Genomic DNA, 21075 nt, shown 5'->3' with positions numbered 1-21075 from the left:
AAAAACTATCTAGTCTATTACAATGCTACTTCATTACTCTATTCCAGCATCTTTGAATATCTTCATAATAGCATGGAAATGACAATGCTTCTTTGTTCTCGAAACCCAGTTGAATAGGCTATCACATTCCATTTGCATCCACTCGACGCATGTGACTGTGTTGTCACTGTCAACAGATATTTGAATTCTTTATCCGTCGGGTTCATGATCATCCGTCGAGTTATTGATCATCCGTCGGGTTGTTGATCATCCGTCGAATCCATTGTTCTTTATCCGTCTGGTAGTAATCAGGCACTTGACTTCATTTCACTTATGCAGAATTACAAGACATCATCTATGTACAATTAATCAACCTATTCTGCATATCTAACTAAAGTCAATCATGACTCAAATACTACTACAGATTCTAAACAATGTGTATGCAGAAATGTGCTACAAACTTATTGTTACATAAGCTACTCACTCGATGGATAATAAGTCATCATCCGTCGGGACTATATTGAGTCATCCGTCGGGACTGTAAACCTTATCCGTCGAGTGCTACATAATTTCACTAAGTAAAATCTACCAAGGTGTTTTGTTCATAAAATCATCAAGTACACAACATATACACAACAAAATCATTAGCTATTATAATAATATAATAGAATAAATGAAATAAATATATTATATCTACACGTGCTACCCACCCAGACTACCGTATCAGTAAAACCCCTTACTATTATATAATATTATAGTAATGGAATAAATGAAATAAATAAATATTTTATGCCTACACACCTTAGCCACGTGCAAACCTACAAACCCTTTACTCCAATTATATATAGGATATAATATAAATAAAGATATATATTAGTGTACTAAATTGAAAAATAAAATAAAATAAAGACCCTTAGCCTTTGGAAGAGTTGGACTAATTTCATAATGTTCATGTATATCAGATTATATCATAGTTTTAAGTAGAGATGTTCAAAAAATCCGAAACCCGAAATCCGATCCGATCCGGAAAAAAGCCCAAAAAGCTCGATTCGGAAAAAAGCCCGGTCCGGTTCGGCCCGGCTCGCGGGCCTTAAATGAGCCTCCTTTTTCTCGAAAATCCGGTCCGGCCCGAACCGGATTTAAAAAAGGACGGATAAAAGCCCAGTTCGGCCCGGATAAAAGGCCGGGCTTTTTGAAAATCCCGATTAAAAAACCGATTTTTTATATAAAATTTGAAAATATACAATTTTTTTTATGATTTTTAAAATAATATATCATAATATTATAAACAATTAAAGTATATATTATTTATATATTATATTAAAAATAATTATTTATTTCGGTGTCTAAACTACTCTATCTGATATATCAAGATATTATTTTCTCCGGTATTGAAACTCCTCATAATTCGAGTTATAAAATATTAAAATTTTTTTTAATATATAAATAAAAAGCCCGGATAAAGCTCGGTTCGACCCGATCCAGCCCGGCCCGCGGGACTAAAACGGGTCTTTCTTAGGAAGCCCGGCCCGGCCCGATTTTAAAAAAAACCGGCCCGATCCATTTTAATAAAAACCGGGCTTTTTAAAGTCCGGATAAAACCCGGCCCAGTGGGCTTTTTGTGCATATCTAGTTTTAATATAACCAGTTGGAAGTGAATTTTCATCTACAGTTTGAACAAAAGTCACAGATTTTGGTTTCTCAAAGCGTCAAGAATTGGACTACTAACGTGCATGTTGTGCGTGAGTTAAAAAAAAAATCACTTGCTGAATCTAGGGTGAGCGCGGTGCGGGCGGTTGCGGTTTTTTCCTCAAACCGCAAACTAAACCGCACATGCTGTTTGATCAAATTTTCAAACCGCAACCGCACCGCGTACCCTCAAAAACCGCATAAACCATACCACAAAAATGCGGTGCGGTGCGGTTCACTGCGATTTATACATTACAAGTTCGAAAATTTTAAAAAAATACAAAACTTAAATTAATTAAATTTCCGAATAATATAACAAAGTCGCCAATATTCTTCAATAATACAAATTATGTAAAGTTTAACGTAGAAGTTTGGCTCGGCAATTAAATGAGTTCACTATTAAATAGGTGGCTTTGTACCATGTGTCTCATTATTTTAAAAAAAACACAAATAGGATGATCGTCACGCAACAATTAGTCTTGCAGAAACAAGATGATCACTAAGCAAACACTCATAATATGTTAAATAAAATCAAACTTAATAAATGGAATCATGAAATATAAGTATTATTTGTATATATTAAATATTGCGGTGCGGTTTGAACCGCATTTCAGAAATTTAAAACCACAACCCGCACCGCACCGCACGGTTTATTAAAAATTCAAACCGCAACCGCACAACGAAAATTAAAAACCGCGTTTTGCGGTGCGGATTGGATTGGTGCGGGCAGTTTTTGCGATTTTTTGCTCACCCCTAGCTGAATCTATTTACCAACATGCCCAAGTGTCATTCCATTCATTTTAGTTGTGCGACCTAAATTGCATATTACACCCTGACAATGAGGCAGTGGGAATTACAACAGAGCCTGATCAGCCAACAATCCGAACTATTGCACATTTTATCACCAAATTACTTGCTGAACTCGTGTTTTATTAAGAATCATTATGCACAACCTATCCAATAATTCACAAGGGAATAGATACAAAATCCCTTGCAGGCTTGAGCAAGCAACTAAGCGAGCACTAACTGAATTTGAAAGGGGCACCTAGCATATACGACAAAGGAAAGAATCAAACAAAACAATGTAGTTCAAACGTTACTTTCATTTCCTTGCCATGTCAAACACAAGTTCTCAACTTCTCGTAGTTCTTCATGTAAGTGATTAAAACATGAAGCAGAATGAAGGCTAATACTAACAAGTCCAAGGACCACATCTATACAAAACCATTCTTATATTAAGATAGCGCCTGGGTAAATTGTCAATCTAACATCTAGCAGACAGCAGTATTCCATGTGTACAACTGCTGTATTCTATTGGTAAGGTAGCGTCATTTACCAAGGAATCAGCATCCCGTACCTCCAAGTATTCATAATTGAGCAACAAAATTCTTTCTGCATCCAAAATCTTACGCCTCCAGAAACAACAATTATATGCTGAAGGGTTCGCACTTCTACAAAAATTCTTGGTGCCAGCATAATCTCTTACTACTTATATAGTTATATCAACTTATATAAAATTATATGTTACTAGATTTTCAATATGTTTTGAAAACGGTCACAAAACTCATTGTTGTCCACGCCATTCCAATACTGTATGTTGAGCCGAATGTACCTCCAGGTATCTAGTGCACAAACCATAGTCACAAGCTCTAGGTAAACTAGTTTACAGCTTCGAAGAAAAGAACCTGAGGTTGCAAATGTCCTTTTTCACATACAGTAATAACATCCTCCCAACCACCAATCAACTACGAAACATTAAAAAATGAATAAATTAAACAAAAAAAAGCAGAAAAAAATGGCCCTAAAATTACAATGCATACAAACTAATCACCGAAACATTAGCATTTACCTTGACTGTTTTATCATCATACATAATCCAGCTTTTGTGATCATGACCATAAGCAAAACAATGATAATGTTGCCCATAATAACAAACCTAGAATTGACAAAACAGATGACATCATTATTGCAATATAACATCAAAACCCAAAAAAAATGAAAAATATCACTGCAATAGTCTCCTCACAGCTATAATAAGATGAAATCTTCACATCTGTAAGACTGTAATACGCAAAACCAACTTCACTAAATAGAAATAAAAAATTATATATATATATATATATCAACAGTAAGTATACCACTGAAATCAATCTGTGCCTGCTCTTTGGATCAACGCTATCATAAAGAACACTAATATCAATATCCATAGCTAAAGCTGCCAGTGTAGCTCTTATGTCATCAACACTCTCACGTGTATTCTGCCACCCCAGAACTGCAATTTTATAAATAAGCATTACTATGGATGTCATATAATATGCCCAGTTTAGTTCTCTAATTCTCCCAACATGAACTCAATTACCTGTTGTAAAAACACGAGGCTTAGTTGAGAGAGTATGACTTTTGTAGTTAGATTGTCCACATCCTTGAACCTCCGGGTCGCACATGAATTGATCATCCTTCTGAACAAGGCTTAGAAGCTGACCAAAGCAGCTCTCTGGACACGTAACCTGAATAATTCCACACATAGTTGAAAGATATATATAACCAAACTCCTCGTATTAGTCGTTTACTAAGACTTGTTGGCTCACCTTCATTGTGCGGAGGGAACTGGCATTAATATTATGGAAGAAAGACGTGTACTTCATCTCTCTTGACTCCAGTCCACAATTATAGCAATTTAATCTTTCGAGAATATTCATACCAAAAAGAGAGTGTGCCACACAAGCATTATTTGCACAATCCCAAGAGCCCATGCCATTGCTTTTAACTGATTTAGTATCAGAAACACCAAACCCAGAAGTCAATGAACGATGAATGCAATCAAATATGACTGCTAGTACTTCTGAAGCATCATTCATCTGAGCCTGTCAAGATACCACCACATTTAGTTACATAATTATACATTATCTACCTTTACTAAATCATCAAATGACCATGCAAATATGTGATTCAGTATTTTAACATAAGGAACCAGGTGGATATCAACGGAAGTGTATGCCTTAAAGTTTATACACCATCAACCTTTACTATATCATCACACAGGCAAGCCATCATACAATCCTCTATAAAACTAAAGGAAAACCCCTAACTTATTAAAATACAAGCATTAAAAAGAAAAGGACTGTAAATCATTTGCTTTGAACCCAGAGTCCCAGACTGAGAATTGGCATAATGGTTTGGTAAAGTTACCTCCTGGAAGAAATTACTTTCAGGATACAGGTTGCTAAGAGCAGTCCTTAGAGAAGTAGGAGCAACAGCTTCTCTCCTTGAGTTTGAAGATGCTGTGTTCAGAGCATTAAAAATGTCATATAAAGCACATATAACACAAGGATCACCAATATGAACATGCCCTAACGCCGATCTTCTCAAGAAGTCTTTTCGGAAGCGTCTTATGTGCCATAGAGACTGAAATGACAAGAACACGTGCATCAGGACTTAAAAGAAACACAAAAACTAAAGTTGACCCAAAAAGAACAAATGTTGGATCTGTAAAACAACCTGTATAATAACATTAAGAAAACAATTATATTCACCAGCCTCGTTCTTCAACCCTGTGCCATACACATCTACTCCATTTACATATTCAACAGAAACCTCATTAGGTGTAAGGCCCACATCCTCCATTCCTGAAAACATTGCCCGATTATTAAAACTTCTGAAATTCTTCTGTGCATTATATGTGTGAAATTCAAATTTAAGAACAGAAGATAAAAAACTATCATAAATGAGTACTTGGACACTACTTGCTTTGTTTGGAAAACGATTTATCCGGATGGTAAACAGATAAATTTTAGTATACTGACCATCTAGACCTAAATTTTAATAAAATAAGACATTCTCCCTAACCAAAAAGAAAGAGTATCTGCTCTAAAACCTATACTTATTCCAAAAATTGGTTTATTCAACTAAGGCGCCACGGTCCCCAAATGAGTTGCAAAGTTTAGATGGTCGTCTGTTAAGCACATTGCAATTTGGTGACCAATAAACCTTGTTTAAAAATGTGTGCAGATGACAAAACTGATGGAAGATGATGGCCTATCACTAACAAGGGTTCACAACGAGTCAGATGCCTTACTATTTATAATTTTTTAAAAACAAATAATAAAAGGCAACACACTGTTTCATGATTTACTACCTGAACCACGTACTCATGTCTAAATCCGAATAACACAAATGCACGCATTTATAAGAATTTTTACTACAGAAAGTTGCATTCAACACTCCTCTCACATGGCTTCAATTATGCCCAATTGACAGGTCAAAACGTATTTCAATCACCAAATTATACTAGTATTAATTAATTTTCAATTTAGAACTTGATAAAAATGGAATTTTGTGGTCATGCCAGTAATAAAACCATAGCGCACTAGAAACACAGTCCCCTTTTTTCTGCTTTACAATGTTGGGGTGAAGAGGAGAGACTACAAGCATTTTACCAAGGCTTTGACACACAGCTCTTTTAAGGTCAGCCTGAAACCTCTCTTCATCCTCCTCCTCTGCACGCAATTGTCTCAGTGTCTTTGTTCCATTCACCAAATAAGCATCATCTAACCAAATGTAAACCAATTATCACCATATCAGACATTCTTGAAACCAAAATATAGAATAGTGCATACATATACATGTGTGTTTGCGCGCGAGTACTAGTGATTTACCCAGTTTCCAATTGACCCTATGCCTCTACAAATCAGAAGTATTACTTTTAGACCATTAATTGTAGAGCGCTAGAGTTAAAGATATGTTGAATAAATTTCAAATATATAAAAATCAGAATTACATTTGATTTTCCAATATTAGTTCATTTACATCCTTTTGCATGGGAGCTAGAGGGATTAATGAAGTGTTATGCAGGATATAACAAACAAGCAGAATCCTAGCAAACATTTAAATATTCTGTGAAAGAGCCGCCACATTAAGTATACAAAATAAACCAGCTCGATAATGGGATGTGCAGTACTAGTACAAGAGAACATAAACTGAAATGAGTGATAAGTCTGAAGATCAAGTGGGTAGCAGTGCTTTCTGAAGCATTTCATGCAGGCTATAAGGAAATGTTGGTGCAAGCTAAAAAAGGAAGACGCTATTGACTTGGTGAACCATCAAAATTACACTTACCGTGCAGTCTGTCATTTGATTCAAGTTGTCCAAACGGCAAAGACTGATACTTCCCCTCAACAACTTTGTTTGAATTTTTCTCGCGTTTACTTCTCCTTCCTGACATTCGATTAAAGCCCGCAGAACCACTGTCTTCAACTCCATTAGATAAGCCTAGCAAAAGAGAATACATTAACTTCTAATACTGTCTATCCAACAATTTTATTATCCTCGTAATAGATGACTGACTTGGTTTAATTATCTGATCATTAAGATTGCTGTGGGTGATAGAAATCTTGTGGATAGCTACACCACCAGTCTCTACGGGCACATGCCCTACACCGTTACAAAATCCAGTGCCCTGCCTCTGACTCAAGGGAACCTGGGTACAAGTACATAAGTCTACTTCTAAAGTGAAAATTCTCATGCAATTATCTTTGCAGAATCTAATCATAACAGTGAACTAAAGTCTTAATTGCCAACATATTTCGCAGTATTAGAACACTCACCTGCCAACAGTTACCCTCAGCAAGGTTTTTCGGTTTAGCCTGATTTTCTATCATCCTTTGATACTCTAAAGTTTCTTCGAGCTTTCTTACCTCTGCTTCAACTTCAAGTTTCCTGTGTTCAGATTCTTCTTCATTATAATCCGAGTCAACACCACTTCCACCAACAGCAGGTTCATGGTAAAGATGGCCTTCATCGCATTCCAATGACACAGAGCTGCTGCCACACCAAAATTGACAAGGTTAGCCAAAATTTAAATAATCACGATATATTCAGAATGTGTTATATATTCAGATTTAAAATGGAAGGACATCTAAGTGAGTGTGATCTTTAATATCAGGGCGCATACTTGAATTCGCCGATCTCCTTAGGACGCATATGCGGCTCATTATTAGCAATGGTCTACAGAATAAGCAAGTTATTAGACCTACAGAGTTTGTTCTTAAGGTAAATAACAAAAAATAAAAACATTTTACAAATGAGATGAACATGTTCCAGACCTTGACATCCTTTGTTTTTCTTGAGTCTTTATTCTTCTTCTTCTCCTTAGACTTGTCATGTCTCGCACCTTCATTTCTGTTGACAATGTGCTTTTTAGAATCAAGAGCAAGTTCTGCCAAAAATGCTTCTCTAGCAGCATCAGATTTCTCCGTAGCATACTTTTCTGCTAGATCCTCCAAGTGTTCCTGAATATAGTTATATTAGCACAGAATACAGATAATCAGTTAGAACATAAGTTGATACAAACGGGAGAACATCACGCATATAACAAGAGTCATTACACACCCGGATGAATGATTTCAGGAGAGGTACTAATATCAATCGATAATCGTGAGCAGATGCAGCCTCAAGCTGGACTTTTAGATTATGCATCTCAGCAACACTTTGCAAAAGCTTCTCTTCAGTTTTTTTAAACTGCAATACTGAGGATGTGAGATAAGGAGGAACAACTGTAGTGGTACTATATAACTACCTTGTCTTTGGCAAGGTTTGAACCCATGACATAAGGTAAAGGGAACAAGGGAGATACTACTACCAAGAGGTGTTGGGTACTGTGTATATATAACTTGTGTAACAGTGAAATGTCATACTAACCTCGTTACATGACTGTTCTTTCAGCCTCTGAATCTCACCCATGATCCAGGAGTCTTTTTGATGCAAAAACTTCTTCATCGTCCGCTTGTTCTCTTTACCAGGTACCACAAAAGATATATCACTACCCATATTACCCATTATCACATCTTCCAATTTCATCTGCTCGGAATGCTCAGATTCTGCCTCATTAAGAATATTAGATATTACATTCAACTCATACCTGCTTTCGGTGGACATAACATCATTTTCACTTTCAGTGAGCTCTTTTTGCCGCTTCCTTAGCACAGACATGGAACTTTGATAAATCAAACCAGTTGCCTGATCCCTTCTCTTACCTTCTTCAATACATATATCCTCTACAGATTGCAATGCTTTTTCATGAGTCAAATGCCCAATTTTCCTATCACATAGAGTGCGCAACAGTTGGAATTGTTTTTCATAATTTTGAATGATTTTCATCCCTTCATTTGCTTTCTGTTCTTTTTTACGCATCCAGTGAGTCACTTGATTCCTACAAGCAGAACCTGTATATATCCATGACAACAAGGCATCAGCATCAAGAACTCCATTATTGTTAGCAACACCTTCTGAAACAGCTGAAGTTGCATCATCTTTAGCAGCATCATTGCAAGGCATGAAATTCTCGTCCAATAACAGAAATGAGTTCAGTTCATCAAGAACTACCTTTTCTGCGGTTTCAGTATGAATGGTACTATTTGAATCATCCAGGAAATTATTATTTTTAGCATGCCGACTTACTCCCCAAGAATTAGATAGATCTTGCAAGAAATCTAACACTTTCTTCAGCTCCTGAGCTCTCAAAAAGCAGATGCATAGTGGTGTCTGGTCCACAGCATAATAAAGAAGCTGAGAAACAGAGTCAAGACTCTGCAATGCACTCATGGCAAAATGTATTATATTCCTGAGATGAATTCCAGTAAGACACTTATGCTTTATAAGTAGTTGCAATACAGAACTGATTTCCTGAAGAAGCTCCGCACGCTCAACATCATCAGATAATGGCCAGCTACCAGGGCCAAAAGTTGTCTTGCAACCTGAGTTTTCATTACATTTCCCCCATATACTGTCCGAAATATTCTCATGATCTTCATTCTCGAATCTATCAACCATTTCCTTGTCTTGAAGGGCTGAATCGCACACATATTCTGAGCTACTGTCAGCAAAACAATCCGTATCTTCATCTATATCATTACTCTCATAAGATTCACAAATGAAAGTGGGATCTACATGATCTGACTGTTTCTCGAGCATCTTAACTGTGGCAAGGACATCCAATGGTTTCCAACAACAACTAAGAAGCTTTTGAATCCACTCATCACCTACATTTTGTGGTAAAACTGACTGCATCTCAGATGACAGCTTTACTGTGTGCTCCTGCAGAACATGTTGTTGATGTGACACAGGGTCGCTAAATTTTTCATTGCACTTGTAACACACCCAAAAATTCCACTGTTTTTGGGCTTCAGCAAATGATACAGCTTCTGAAAGGACTTCATAAGCCTGTGCATCCTTTAATAAACTAAAATGCACCCTAATATCAGACACATTTATCCTGAGTAAGTTCATTTTCATCTCTGAAGACATTAAATCCCAATAAGATTGCACAAAGTCCTTCAACTCGGCAGAAGAAGCATTTTTCTTGACATTGCCACCCTTATTCCGCTCACTAATTCCCTGACCTGGGCCTGAAGACTGATCTAAAACATTGTCACTATCATCTTGTTCAAGCACTGACTCCGACTTTTGCTGCAAAAGCCTCGCAGCAGCAACACGAACTTCAATCTCTTTTCTCCGCTCCTCAAGTGTCTTAGTAGCCTTCTTAACCTCATTAGCTCTCCTCACTTGAGCCAATTCCACATCCATCGGATCACCCAGAACTCTCCTCGGCTGCTGAAGAATATGAAGCCTCTCACCATGTCCTAAACTTTTCATAAACGTTGAGATCGAATATATATTTGCTCTCTGCATCAACCCCTGTAACTCATTCTGCAGAAACGCAATCCTCTCATCACTCGTCATCACCTTCAAACTCTCCTCATTTAAACACTCTAAAGCAGGATCCACCGGATTCTCAACCCCCAATGCACGGTCACACTCCTCATAAATCTCACTATACTCCCTCGTCTCCTCCGCCTCGTCACACAACAAATTGGCGTAAAAATGTGCATACTCAAGCGAATTAGGGGACAACAATGTAGCCTTCTTAGCACTCTCAATCGCATTCCTAACAAACTTCTCCTTCATACCAACATCATCAATAATCGACGAAACCTTAAAACAAACAGTCCCTTGAACACGATACACAAACCCTAAGTCAACACCACTCATATTCCTACCACACAACTCTTTCATTAACCTTAGGGCTTTTTTATGGTTCCCTTTTCGAAGCACATTCAAAGCCTTCTCACATTCTAACTTAATCTCAGCAGAAGGCCTCTCTACTTGTTGCTTATTTTCAGAACTAAAATTAGGGTTTTGTTTAGTAACAACATTATTTAAGCTAGGGCTGACGTCAGCAGGAACAAAACCCCCGGAATCAACAGCCGGAGACTGTTTACTACGAGTAGCTACAGTACGTTTCTTATGTCCCATTACTTACTACACAAATATCATGCATACAAATACATACACGGAGAGAGAGAAGGAGAGAGAGAGAGAGAGAGGGAGAGGGAGAGAGAGAGACTTACAAAGAATGAGAGAGATGATTGCAGAGAAGTAGGAGTAAGCTAAAATGAGGAAGATGAACAGATAATAGTGTTATTATTGAGAAGGGAAGATCAAAAAGTGTGTGGAGAGACAATAACAGTATATAATATTACATTATCGTACTGATCTAGTACTAGGGTACTAGGTGTGAGCAAGGTGGGAGGGGGTGTAGCTTTGTATGAAAATTAAATGTCCGAATATGAACAACACATACACTGATACACAGGGTTTAAAATATTAGTATTTCCCAGGGGTTGAGGTTGGGTGGATCCCACCGTTATTCTCGCCCCCTTCATTTTTTTTTATTATTCTTATGACAAAGATCCGCCCAGGCCCCAATAGACCTGCCTATGTTTTCTTTTGTCAATGAAACCATTTTTTTCCCTATAATTTTTTTTGACGTAAGCTTTTTTACTTATAACTTAGTATCTGTTCTGATAATGCGTTCGACAAGATATAGTCCTCATTTATCACTTGAGATATACCTTCACCCTTTTTTTCCTGTAATTGATTCTCTTTTGTGAAGCCTATTTAGAAATTTTTAAGATATTGGTTGATATTTGTGTTGTGTTTTAACCTCCTTTCTCTAGATGTTGCTAGTAGTCTCATGAGTCGTATGAATAAATTGATTCATGGTACTAGAGATCAGAGATAATGTCGTATTTTTCTTCCTTTATTTTCTTCTGAAATTTGGATAAAGTCTTGTCAACATTGATGGTCAAAAGAGTTGTATAGATAATAGAGGCGTCACAATATGTTTGTTAAAAGAGTAAAAAAATAGGCATTGTGTTTTCATGCATTAATCGTTAAAATTTATAAATTTAACTCATTTAAAAATGAGTTAAAACATAGAAAAACTGAAATTGTAATATTATGGAGAAAGAGGTTACTATTTTCAAAAAAAAATAACCTTAATTAATAAATGAAAACGATATTTTGGTGACAAAAGGGCTTAATAGCTATATTTCGGTTGTTAAGCTACCAAATACGAGAGCAGCCATTAAAGAATTTGAATTTCCGAACCTTATTATTAAATACAGCAATTAATATATCTTAAGTTTGTATCCATAATAATTTCTATATATAATTTGGTTCCACTCCTGTCATGTTTACATTCTTATCTCCTTTATGATTTATATTGCTTTTTAATTAAAAATATATAAATATTGAAATCATGTTGTAATTGCAAATCCTATTCATTATAAAGAAACTATATTGTAATTTTTAATTTAATTTGAATAAATGCTGCTTTGCACAGATATAATCTAGTATAAAAAAATACTTAATCTTATCTTTACAAAAAATGCTCTTATAATTTATATGGTTTGTAATTTTTATTACACACTGCTATTGAAAAGAAATAGTATTTAAATTAAATGTTTCACAGAAACAAGCCTGTAAATTAGAATTATATTATTTTCCAATAATTTTTGAAACAATGTATTAGTTAAAATGTTTTGGCCGCTGATAACTACAATTTGCAATTTGCAGACTACAAAGGAAGGAACCTCTATCTTGAAAATTGCTTCCATGTTGATGTGGCAGAAAGAGAAGCCCAAACTCGGATGGACTCCATGAACCTGGACTACTTCAATCTGGTTTACAACATAATAATATATTTTTGGGCTTACATTTGCTACTTTGGTAAACCGAATGAACAGAATAAGGCTCAAAGTTCTTGTTATTCGTGCCTACGTAAGCCCAGCCCCAACAAGGCAGGTCTCAATCAAATAGACCAATACTAATACTTGCATGGATGGAGTATTATTTATTTGGAAAATATCAAAAGGTACAAAAGGATATATTAAAATACTTAACTTACAAATGACACATATCACATGTTGCCTAAATATAAATGGACTCCCCGCATTTATATTAATAATATCAATTAAATTATTTTATTATGCCACATCACCTATATCATAATTTTTTGTAACTTTTTTTGTGTTTTGTGCATTACTTTGTTTATTTATGATTGACCAAGAGTTTGTTTGTTAGAGTTAGCATGTGATTGCATGTCTGTTGTGCGCCGAAAATGATTAATCTGAAAAAGTGGCGGACCCAGTGATCCTTGTGTTTTTGCTGAGCAGACGTGTGAGCTGGGCTTTTTGATCTTACAACACTTTAGGCTTTTTTTTTTCTTGCTGTTTGCCAAACATCATGATAGTTGTGTTAATTTACATAAACGACACACACATTTCTGTTTTGGCAGATGTAATGTAATTGAGGGAAGGCGAGTGTCTGTGTATAAACCAGCAATTCCAGAGTATAAAGCAGCTGCCCCTATATATGTTTTTATTTCTACATTCATCATTGTGTTCCCATTTTCATTACTTTATTCAATTTGCACCCCTGCCTGCCCATTTTCCGAGCCTCCTGCAAGTTAACCGAATGTTTCGATTTTTTTGAGCGTATTAACTGCAAGAAAAACGGGTTTTACCTACCGAAGTTTAAATTTGTTACGAAAGGAAGTTGTTACATTTTGACCACTATTTGGAAGTGGAACTAATCTCCTGAAACAAACCAAGGTAACTTTCAGTTTAGCACGAGTAGTGGGGGCAGTTGCATATTTGAAACCAGAATGTGACACCTCAATGTTGATACTTGTTTGTATAAAAGACTTCCTTCCCCTTGGTGTAGTTGTTTACCAATTTCAACTCTCCTCGCCAACTACACTTTGGGATTTTTGTATCTTCCATTTTTTCATAGTCTGATAAAATTATTTACCTCCAAAACAATCAAAACTAGTACCATAAATGGCTAAAATCAGCTTAAAAAGTGTCATACATTTTTGTTAAGATATATTATAAAAATCCTTGTAACAAGACTCGTTCTTTAGATCGTAATATTTTCAAGAGACTATATACTCAACATAATATCACACTTCTAGATGTTCTAGATCCTCTCTTCTTCCGGGAAGATCGCATATTTTATACTATAAAAGAGTCGAAAATTTCAGTATTTCTAAGAGTATCTCTAAGATGCTCTTAGTTTAAAGAGTTTTTTCATTCTCTTAAGTATCTTTCATCCCTGACAATAACCTCACAGCCATAATACTATTATTTAGATACTAATTGCGATTACACTTCACACTTAAACATGTAAAAGAAGCAGTCTTACTTCTCACGCTTTTGGCAATTTTTACCCTACGCTTTCACTAATCCCACTCACCTTTTCTAGTTATTGTTGAGTCTTTGTTGACTTGATGGGCCAATTTGATCATGAGAGCAGGTCAGATAACCTATCGCACATCTGTTAGAACTTAAAACAACACTGCGCTGTCATGCATGAAACTCATTTTTTAACTGATTAACTTAACATCTAATTCTGATTTTTAGCAAGTTAATTGTAAAAGTTAGCCTACCCTCATCTACTTTATCTTTAAATTAATTCATGTCATTATTATATCTTGTAACAAAATATACATCTCATTTTTCCTTAATTCAAGCATGGTCTCTTCTTCAACTTCTCTCAATTCCTCTGCCACCACTAAACAACCACCGCTGACAATTGCCGCGATACCTTTTTTTAGTTTCTAGCCTAACGTCGGTTCTCATTTGAGTATTTGCCTATGGGGAACTGCGTGACATGTATAACACCGGACACAAAAACACATCATAATAATACCACCTCTAACAGTAACAACAAAAAGACCAAGAAACAAAACCCATACTCAACTTCCCCTGCAGTGATCCGTGTCCTCAAAGACATATCTCCGGGAGGTTCGCGATGGACACGAGTCACTGACAAGTACACATTAGGCCATGAACTAGGCCGCGGTGAGTTTGGCATAACGCATCTTTGTACAGACAGAGAAACCAGAGAGAAACTAGCATGCAAGTCCATTTCCAAGAAAAAGCTGAGAACAGCTATAGATGTTGAAGATGTACGTAGAGAAGTTGCGATAATGTCGAGTTTACCAATGCATTCAAACATTGTGAAGCTTAGAGCTACCTATGAGGATGGAGAGGCTGTGCATTTGGTTATGGAGCTGTGTGAGGGAGGTGAGTTGTTTGATAGGATAGTTGCTAGAGGACATTATAGTGAGAGAGCTGCTGCCTCAGTCGCGAAAACGGTAGCGGAAGTGGTGAAGATGTGTCATGATAATGGTGTTATACATAGAGATTTGAAGCCTGAGAATTTCTTGTTTGCTAATAAGAAAGAGACTTCTCCTCTTAAGGCTATTGATTTTGGCCTCTCTGTCTTTTTTAAACCAGGTATGCTTTTTTACTTTGTTTGTTTCGATATTGCCATGGATCTTGATCTTCCTCTGCTTTAGTTTTTTTTATATGGTAATTTAAATAGTTTATTTAGGCATAAGGGTAGGGGTACTGAGTATTTGAACAAAGGCCTTGTCACGGGGGAGGGACGGGGATGATAGTTTACTATTAGGCTATCCTGAATCTTCTACACTACTATTGCCAATTTTTATATGATGGTTAGTTTAAGTTTTCCAGTATTGAGATGTTTGTGATCAGAAATCAGTAGTTGTTTTTGGCAGTTCAAATTATGAGTTTAATAAAGGAAGTCTAATTTGTTAAGGAGCTAAGAATTAGGAGAGGATGAATGCCCAATTTTCCTGTATGAGCTTTTTAGTGTTTTGATAAACAAGCAGCAAAGTAGGTGGAAGAAGGTTAGGGTGGGTAGGTTCTTAAAGAAGACCTTTTATTTTCTTAGAATTGAAGCTTATATAAATAACAATATCTGCATATCTTTGAGACATTTTTTGTGGTTTCTAGTTTTGAATGAACATGACTAATTATATCTAGAAATTTATTCCTTGGTAGTAAATCTGAGCTTTCCTTTATCTTCTCCACCCACAAATGGTTTGATTCTATAAATGTACAACACTAATCTTATTTATTTCACCCTACAAAGTTGAGATTTCCTGTGAAACTTACAACTATTCAAGTAGTTTATTGAGGTATTCGGAATTGTTAGTGCTTAATGTGTGTCAATTTTTATATCATTCTTTTGCCTTTATTCTTCAAGGTGAGAAGTTTTCTGAAATTGTTGGAAGTCCTTACTATATGGCCCCAGAAGTATTGAGAAGAAACTATGGTCCGGAGGTTGATGTATGGAGTGCAGGAGTCATACTTTACATTCTTCTGTGTGGGGTTCCTCCCTTCTGGGCAGGTAGATTTTTTATCGATCACACTTGTGTTCTTTTAGTAACATGCATTCTGCATCTTTTTTGCTTTTGGATAATATTTCTAATGGAAAATAATTTATGAAGTGGATTATGCCTGTTGATTTATTTTTACTTATTGTTGCAGAAACTGAACAAGGTGTTGCGCTGGCTATATTGCGAGGGGTCCTTGATTTTAAAAGGGAACCCTGGCCTCAAATTTCCGACAATGCTAAAAGTCTCGTTCGGAAGATGCTAGAATCAGACCCCAGAAAGCGTTTGACAGCTAAACAGGTTCTTGGTAAGTCTTTAGCAAGAGTCACTGAGAGACAACTACAATGATACAGTTATTTTTAAGCTTTTGTGGGGACTTGTAGCCTCCTGATGCTTCTTTCTATGTAAATCGCCCACTCATATTATCTATTTTGAAAGTGAGAGTGAGAGAGTGTGAGACCATGTAGTGTTTTCAATTGCCTGTCCAGATAGCTAGCTAAAACTAATAATGCGCTAGAAACTGAACCTGTAGCATTAGAACTCTTTTCGCTAACAGGAACAGCTCAAGTGGTAAAACTGTAAAAAAGGATCATATTCCCTTTAACCTGCCAACACCATGGCCTGTAAAATAATATGCAACTCTGCGCTACCCAGTAGGAATTAGGTTGATTAGTGTCCTGCTAGATGGAAAAATGTGATGCCTGTACACCGGGCTCTGAGTCTGTTGGTCTTCATGCTAACAAAATGGATTTCTGAAAGTAAGTTAAATGAAACTCTGTAATGTCACTGCCACCACTAAATTTTCTAAAGGTCTTTGTTTTTTCACTTAATGGTAGAGCATCCGTGGATACAAAATGCAAAGAAGGCCTCAAATGTTCCATTGGGAGATATAGTGAGAACACGGCTCAAGCAGTTCTCTCTGATGAACAGATTTAAGAAGAAAGCTTTGCGGGTAAGTTTGTTTAAATCGTTACTCTCGTGAGTTTGCTTTAGTTTCACTCTGGCATTCTTATTATGGGTGATTTACTTTAAACCCCAATGTACTTTTTGCTAAAATATGGTCACAAAATTATTATTTGGTAGTTATGATTCTGTAACGCAAAGTGAGGTGACAGGATTTCCTTTATTCTGTAAGCTCTTCTGTAGTTCTTAAGTGCAGTACAAATTCTATAGACTGCAGTGTCACAAGATTTGTGTTTACTAAATCATGTAGGTAATAGCGGAACACTTAACTATCGAAGAAGTAGAAGTGATAAGAGACATGTTTACCTTAATGGACACAGACAATGATGGCAAAGTTACATACGAAGAACTGAAGGCTGGGCTACGGAAAGTTGGATCACAATTGGCTGAACCGGAGATAAAGATGCTGATGGATGTGGTAATTTTTACTTTGCATTCAAAAGCTCAGATCCTATATGACTATATCTATTCATCTCTGACCTCTGTTGCATCTTTGGGACTTATCAGTATGAGAAATTTATTTAGCCGATGTGTTTGCTTAATCTAAAATATATTCCAGTCTCTGGTCACTAATGTTTGCAGTAGCTCGATGTTTAAAATTTTGCAATAGTGCACTATGGTGCATTCCTATAGGCCTGACTCATCTTTCTGAAAGATTACATATGGTTATGAATAAATGAAGGGTAGTTTACTAGTTTTCTATATGTTTGCTTTCGTGAATCTTTTCACATGAAAATATTTGTTCTGCACTTGGAATGAAAAGCTCCCTTGCCTTTTCTGTAAATTTAAGTACTGAAAAATGCAAAAGGATGTAATTGTGTTGATCATTTAAGTACATCTGTTTGTTAATAATACAGTTTCACATGTGTTAAATAGGCTGATGTTGATGGAAATGGAGTACTGAACTACGAAGAATTTGTGGCTGTTACCATTCACTTGCAGAGGATGGAGAATGACGAGCATATCCGCAAAGCATTTACATTTTTCGATAAAGATGCTAATGGGTATATTGAGCTTGATGAGTTAAGAGAAGCCTTGGCTGATGAATCTGGCGAAACCGACGATAATGTACTCAACGAAATAATGCGAGAGGTTGACACAGACAAGGTCAGACAACAAACAAAAAACTCATACTAATCTTTAAGATGGTATCTTGCTGTCTCGGCTTGTAATTAACATGACACTTGCGTTACTAATCATGTCATCATAAGTTCTTCCATTCTATTTCGTTTAACTTGTCAAACTTAACAATACTTGTTTACATTTTTGCAGGATGGAAAAATCAGTTACGACGAGTTTGTTGCAATGATGAAAACCGGAACAGATTGGAGAAAGGCATCTCGACAATATTCCAGAGAGAGGTTCCAGAGCTTAAGCGTAAACCTGATGAAGGACGGATCACTGCATCTTCAGGATGCTATATCAGGCCAGACTTTTGTTGTTTAAGTTCAAGAGCTTATGACATTGTTTCATGTGTGTTCATTAATTTTCCATTTACAAACTCCCTGAAGTTGCCAGAGACAGAATTCTACAGGTTATTTTCATATAATTATCCTTACTGCAGTCTGAAATTTCACTAGAACTTCATTGCAAGGATATGGAAGCATAATTTAGACTTCATGTCCTTGGTTGTACAGTATCAGGTTGTTAATTTTGTGCTGTTGATAATTTTGCTCAAGTACTTGTGCCATTTTCATTTTGAATTTTTCTCGACAACATTGCGAAGAAGTTTGTAATTGATACCACAACTAGCATTAACATTTGCATTTCTTGAGCTGTGCTTGAGTAATTGGTAATTGGTATGCAATTTGAAGAAAAATGTCTGTATATTTTGAGAAGATTTTTTTTTGTAAATTATTGTAATTTCTTGAGCCTCGCTTGAGTAAAATTTTATGAAGTACACATTTTTATTAAAAATTCTCGAAGTATATATAAATTCTGCAAATATAATATCTTGTAAAATATGTTATTTTATAAAGCATATTTCACAATATCATTCTTCAATAAAATCATGCAAATCTCATATATCTACACGTACAATATGTATGTTTTAACATTAACATTTATATTCTGCAAACTATGTATGTGAATTTTCTAATATGTGCACATGAGCATGTGCTATGTATGTTCTGCAAGTAAACATGTATGTTCTGTAATATTAATATTTATATTCTGTAAACTAAGTATGTGAATTTTCTTAGGATGTGCTTAGTGCACGATAAGGTGTTCACAAAATATTGGTGGAGGCTCATTATTAATGATTGACCCTTGCATGGGCACACACTAGACAAACCGGTCATAAAATAATATATTTTGCAATGTTATACTTGTAAATGTATGCAATTTGCAAGATTTTCAATAAAATAGTGATGTTTGTAGAAAATAATTCAAAAAATAATATGTTTTGTAACATTTTAAGCAATATTTTACTTGTAGAACATATATGAACCACAAAACTCCAATCAAATAGTGCACTCCATAGGATCTAATTTTATATATATATATATATTCAAGAAAAATGAAAAAAAAATCATATATATAATTAGAATAAGGAGATTTTTTTTTTAAAGACTTTGTTTATAATTAGATAATCGATGGGTAGAATCCTATGGGATCACTTCTGGCATTTACAAGACTGACCGAGGGCAAAAGACTGTTGAATTGGACAAAAGAAAGAGAAACTAAGGCCCGAATTTAGAGACTTGCGGATTGGACAAAAGAAGGAGAAACTAAGGCCTCAGTTTAGACAGTGATCAAAGCCTACTAAGAGCATCTCCAACCTCCATGTTAGCCAAAACCTCCGGCTGGCACTGCTACAGTAGCACATATAACTATTTTCTAAAATATAAAGCTCTTCAAGGGTGCAGAGCTGTTAGCTAAAAATATAGCTAGATTTGTTGATCCATCTCATATCCTCTATAATTATCCACGTCATCTCCCGCTTTTTTCTCCCGCTATTTCTCCCTTTTTCTTCTTCTCCGCTGCTACTTCAAAGGTATGCTTTCTCATCTTTCGTCTAATTAAATTGTATATTAGAGCTTTTAATTTGTTCCATATATCATTTGATAATATATATATATCTAATTTTTTTTCAAAATTTTCAGAAAATTTTAATTGTCAAAACATTGTGTTCTTTTTACAGAGAAAATGAAAGGCTCATTCACCTCTTTACTCAATGATGGATCATTTGAATATTTCGTATTTTCTTAACGACCCTCTCAATCCCAACCCCCTCTCAATTCCAACCCCATCCACAAAAAGAAACTGTGAAATCGAAGAAAGGAAAGAGGTCAAAAAAATTTTGATTGAAGAAAACATGTTGCTCATTTCCGCTTGGTTAAATATGATCATGGAATCGATATAAGGTAATAACCAAATACATACGTGTTATTGAGATCGGATATTGTGCAAGACATACATGTATAATAACAAAACTAGGTCACATTGACAATCCTGAGAATAAGTTGTATGATAATCTAAATCTGTATTATGTATTATATTTCTTGAGTCTGTAAAAATGGTTAGAATATTAGATTGGGAAATTTTCCTATGAACAGATTCAAGCCAGGGAATAAACTCTGGAAGAAGATCAAGCCATGATCATGCCTCGGAAAAAAGATGTAGAAGCTTGGAGTTGAATAAAGTTGTTCCTCTGAAAAAATATTCTAAGTCAAGATATTGACACGTCATAGATCAAGTTATATCGAGAAGTCCAAAATGACTTGTAGAGAAGTCCAAAATGGATTATAGAGTAGTCTCAGAGATATCGATAAGTCAAATGAAGATGTAGAGAACTGGAGATATCGACAAGTCATTTCTGCATGTAGAGATCTCAGAGATATCGACAAGTCAAATGAAGATGTGAAGAATTGGAGATATTGACAAGTCAATTTCTCATA

General features: G+C 35.7%; 2 protein-coding genes across 3 annotated transcripts; one reads left to right on the top strand and one right to left on the bottom strand.

Moving 5' to 3' along the window:
• Positions 1-2753: 2753 nt before the first annotated feature.
• On the bottom strand, positions 2754-11322 carry LOC141723649 (uncharacterized). Of its 2 annotated transcripts, none has more exons than XM_074525507.1 (15): positions 8365-11322; positions 8056-8184; positions 7770-7955; positions 7619-7671; positions 7272-7488; positions 7012-7144; positions 6784-6936; positions 6105-6215; positions 5167-5294; positions 4858-5073; positions 4257-4532; positions 4028-4175; positions 3807-3940; positions 3518-3604; positions 2754-3413 (listed from the first exon to the last, which is right to left on the bottom strand). In XM_074525507.1, exons 1-15 carry the CDS (start codon positions 10975-10977, stop codon positions 3327-3329), a joined length of 4671 nt encoding a protein of 1556 aa, XP_074381608.1. In that variant the 5' UTR covers positions 10978-11322; the 3' UTR covers positions 2754-3326. The 2 variants fall into 2 exon arrangements, with proteins under 2 accessions (XP_074381608.1, XP_074381609.1); XM_074525508.1 differs by having other exon boundaries at positions 7272-7485.
• Positions 11323-14474: 3152 nt separating this feature from the next.
• LOC141723648 (calcium-dependent protein kinase 10-like) lies at positions 14475-19048 on the top strand. The gene is made up of 7 exons (XM_074525506.1): positions 14475-15308; positions 16084-16227; positions 16368-16520; positions 17050-17165; positions 17427-17594; positions 18053-18283; positions 18449-19048. The coding sequence occupies exons 1-7, from the start codon at positions 14663-14665 to the stop codon at positions 18620-18622; spliced, it is 1632 nt and encodes a 543-aa protein (XP_074381607.1). The 5' UTR covers positions 14475-14662; the 3' UTR covers positions 18623-19048.
• The last annotated feature ends 2027 nt before the right edge of the window (positions 19049-21075 follow it).

This window comes from Apium graveolens, chromosome 5 (genome assembly GCF_009905375.1).
Source record: "Apium graveolens cultivar Ventura chromosome 5, ASM990537v1, whole genome shotgun sequence".
Classification (NCBI taxonomy): Eukaryota; Viridiplantae; Streptophyta; class Magnoliopsida; order Apiales; family Apiaceae; genus Apium; species Apium graveolens.
This window is presented reverse-complemented; position numbering and strand designations above follow the sequence as displayed.

Excerpts from the sequence above, each read along its gene's own strand:
- LOC141723649 (XM_074525507.1), bottom strand. The coding sequence starts at position 10,977 with ATGGGACATAAGAAACGTACTGTAGCTACTCGTAGTAAACAGTCTCCG. Across the intron at positions 7,672-7,769 it reads GAAAAACAAAGGATGTCAAG|ACCATTGCTAATAATGAGCC; the intron begins GTCTGGAACATG and ends CTTATTCTGTAG. Across the intron at positions 3,941-4,027 it reads GCCTCGTGTTTTTACAACAG|TTCTGGGGTGGCAGAATACA; the intron begins GTAATTGAGTTC and ends ATAAAATTGCAG.
- LOC141723648 (XM_074525506.1), top strand. The coding sequence starts at position 14,663 with ATGGGGAACTGCGTGACATGTATAACACCGGACACAAAAACACATCAT. Across the intron at positions 17,166-17,426 it reads TTAAGAAGAAAGCTTTGCGG|GTAATAGCGGAACACTTAAC; the intron begins GTAAGTTTGTTT and ends TAAATCATGTAG. Across the intron at positions 17,595-18,052 it reads TAAAGATGCTGATGGATGTG|GCTGATGTTGATGGAAATGG; the intron begins GTAATTTTTACT and ends TGTGTTAAATAG.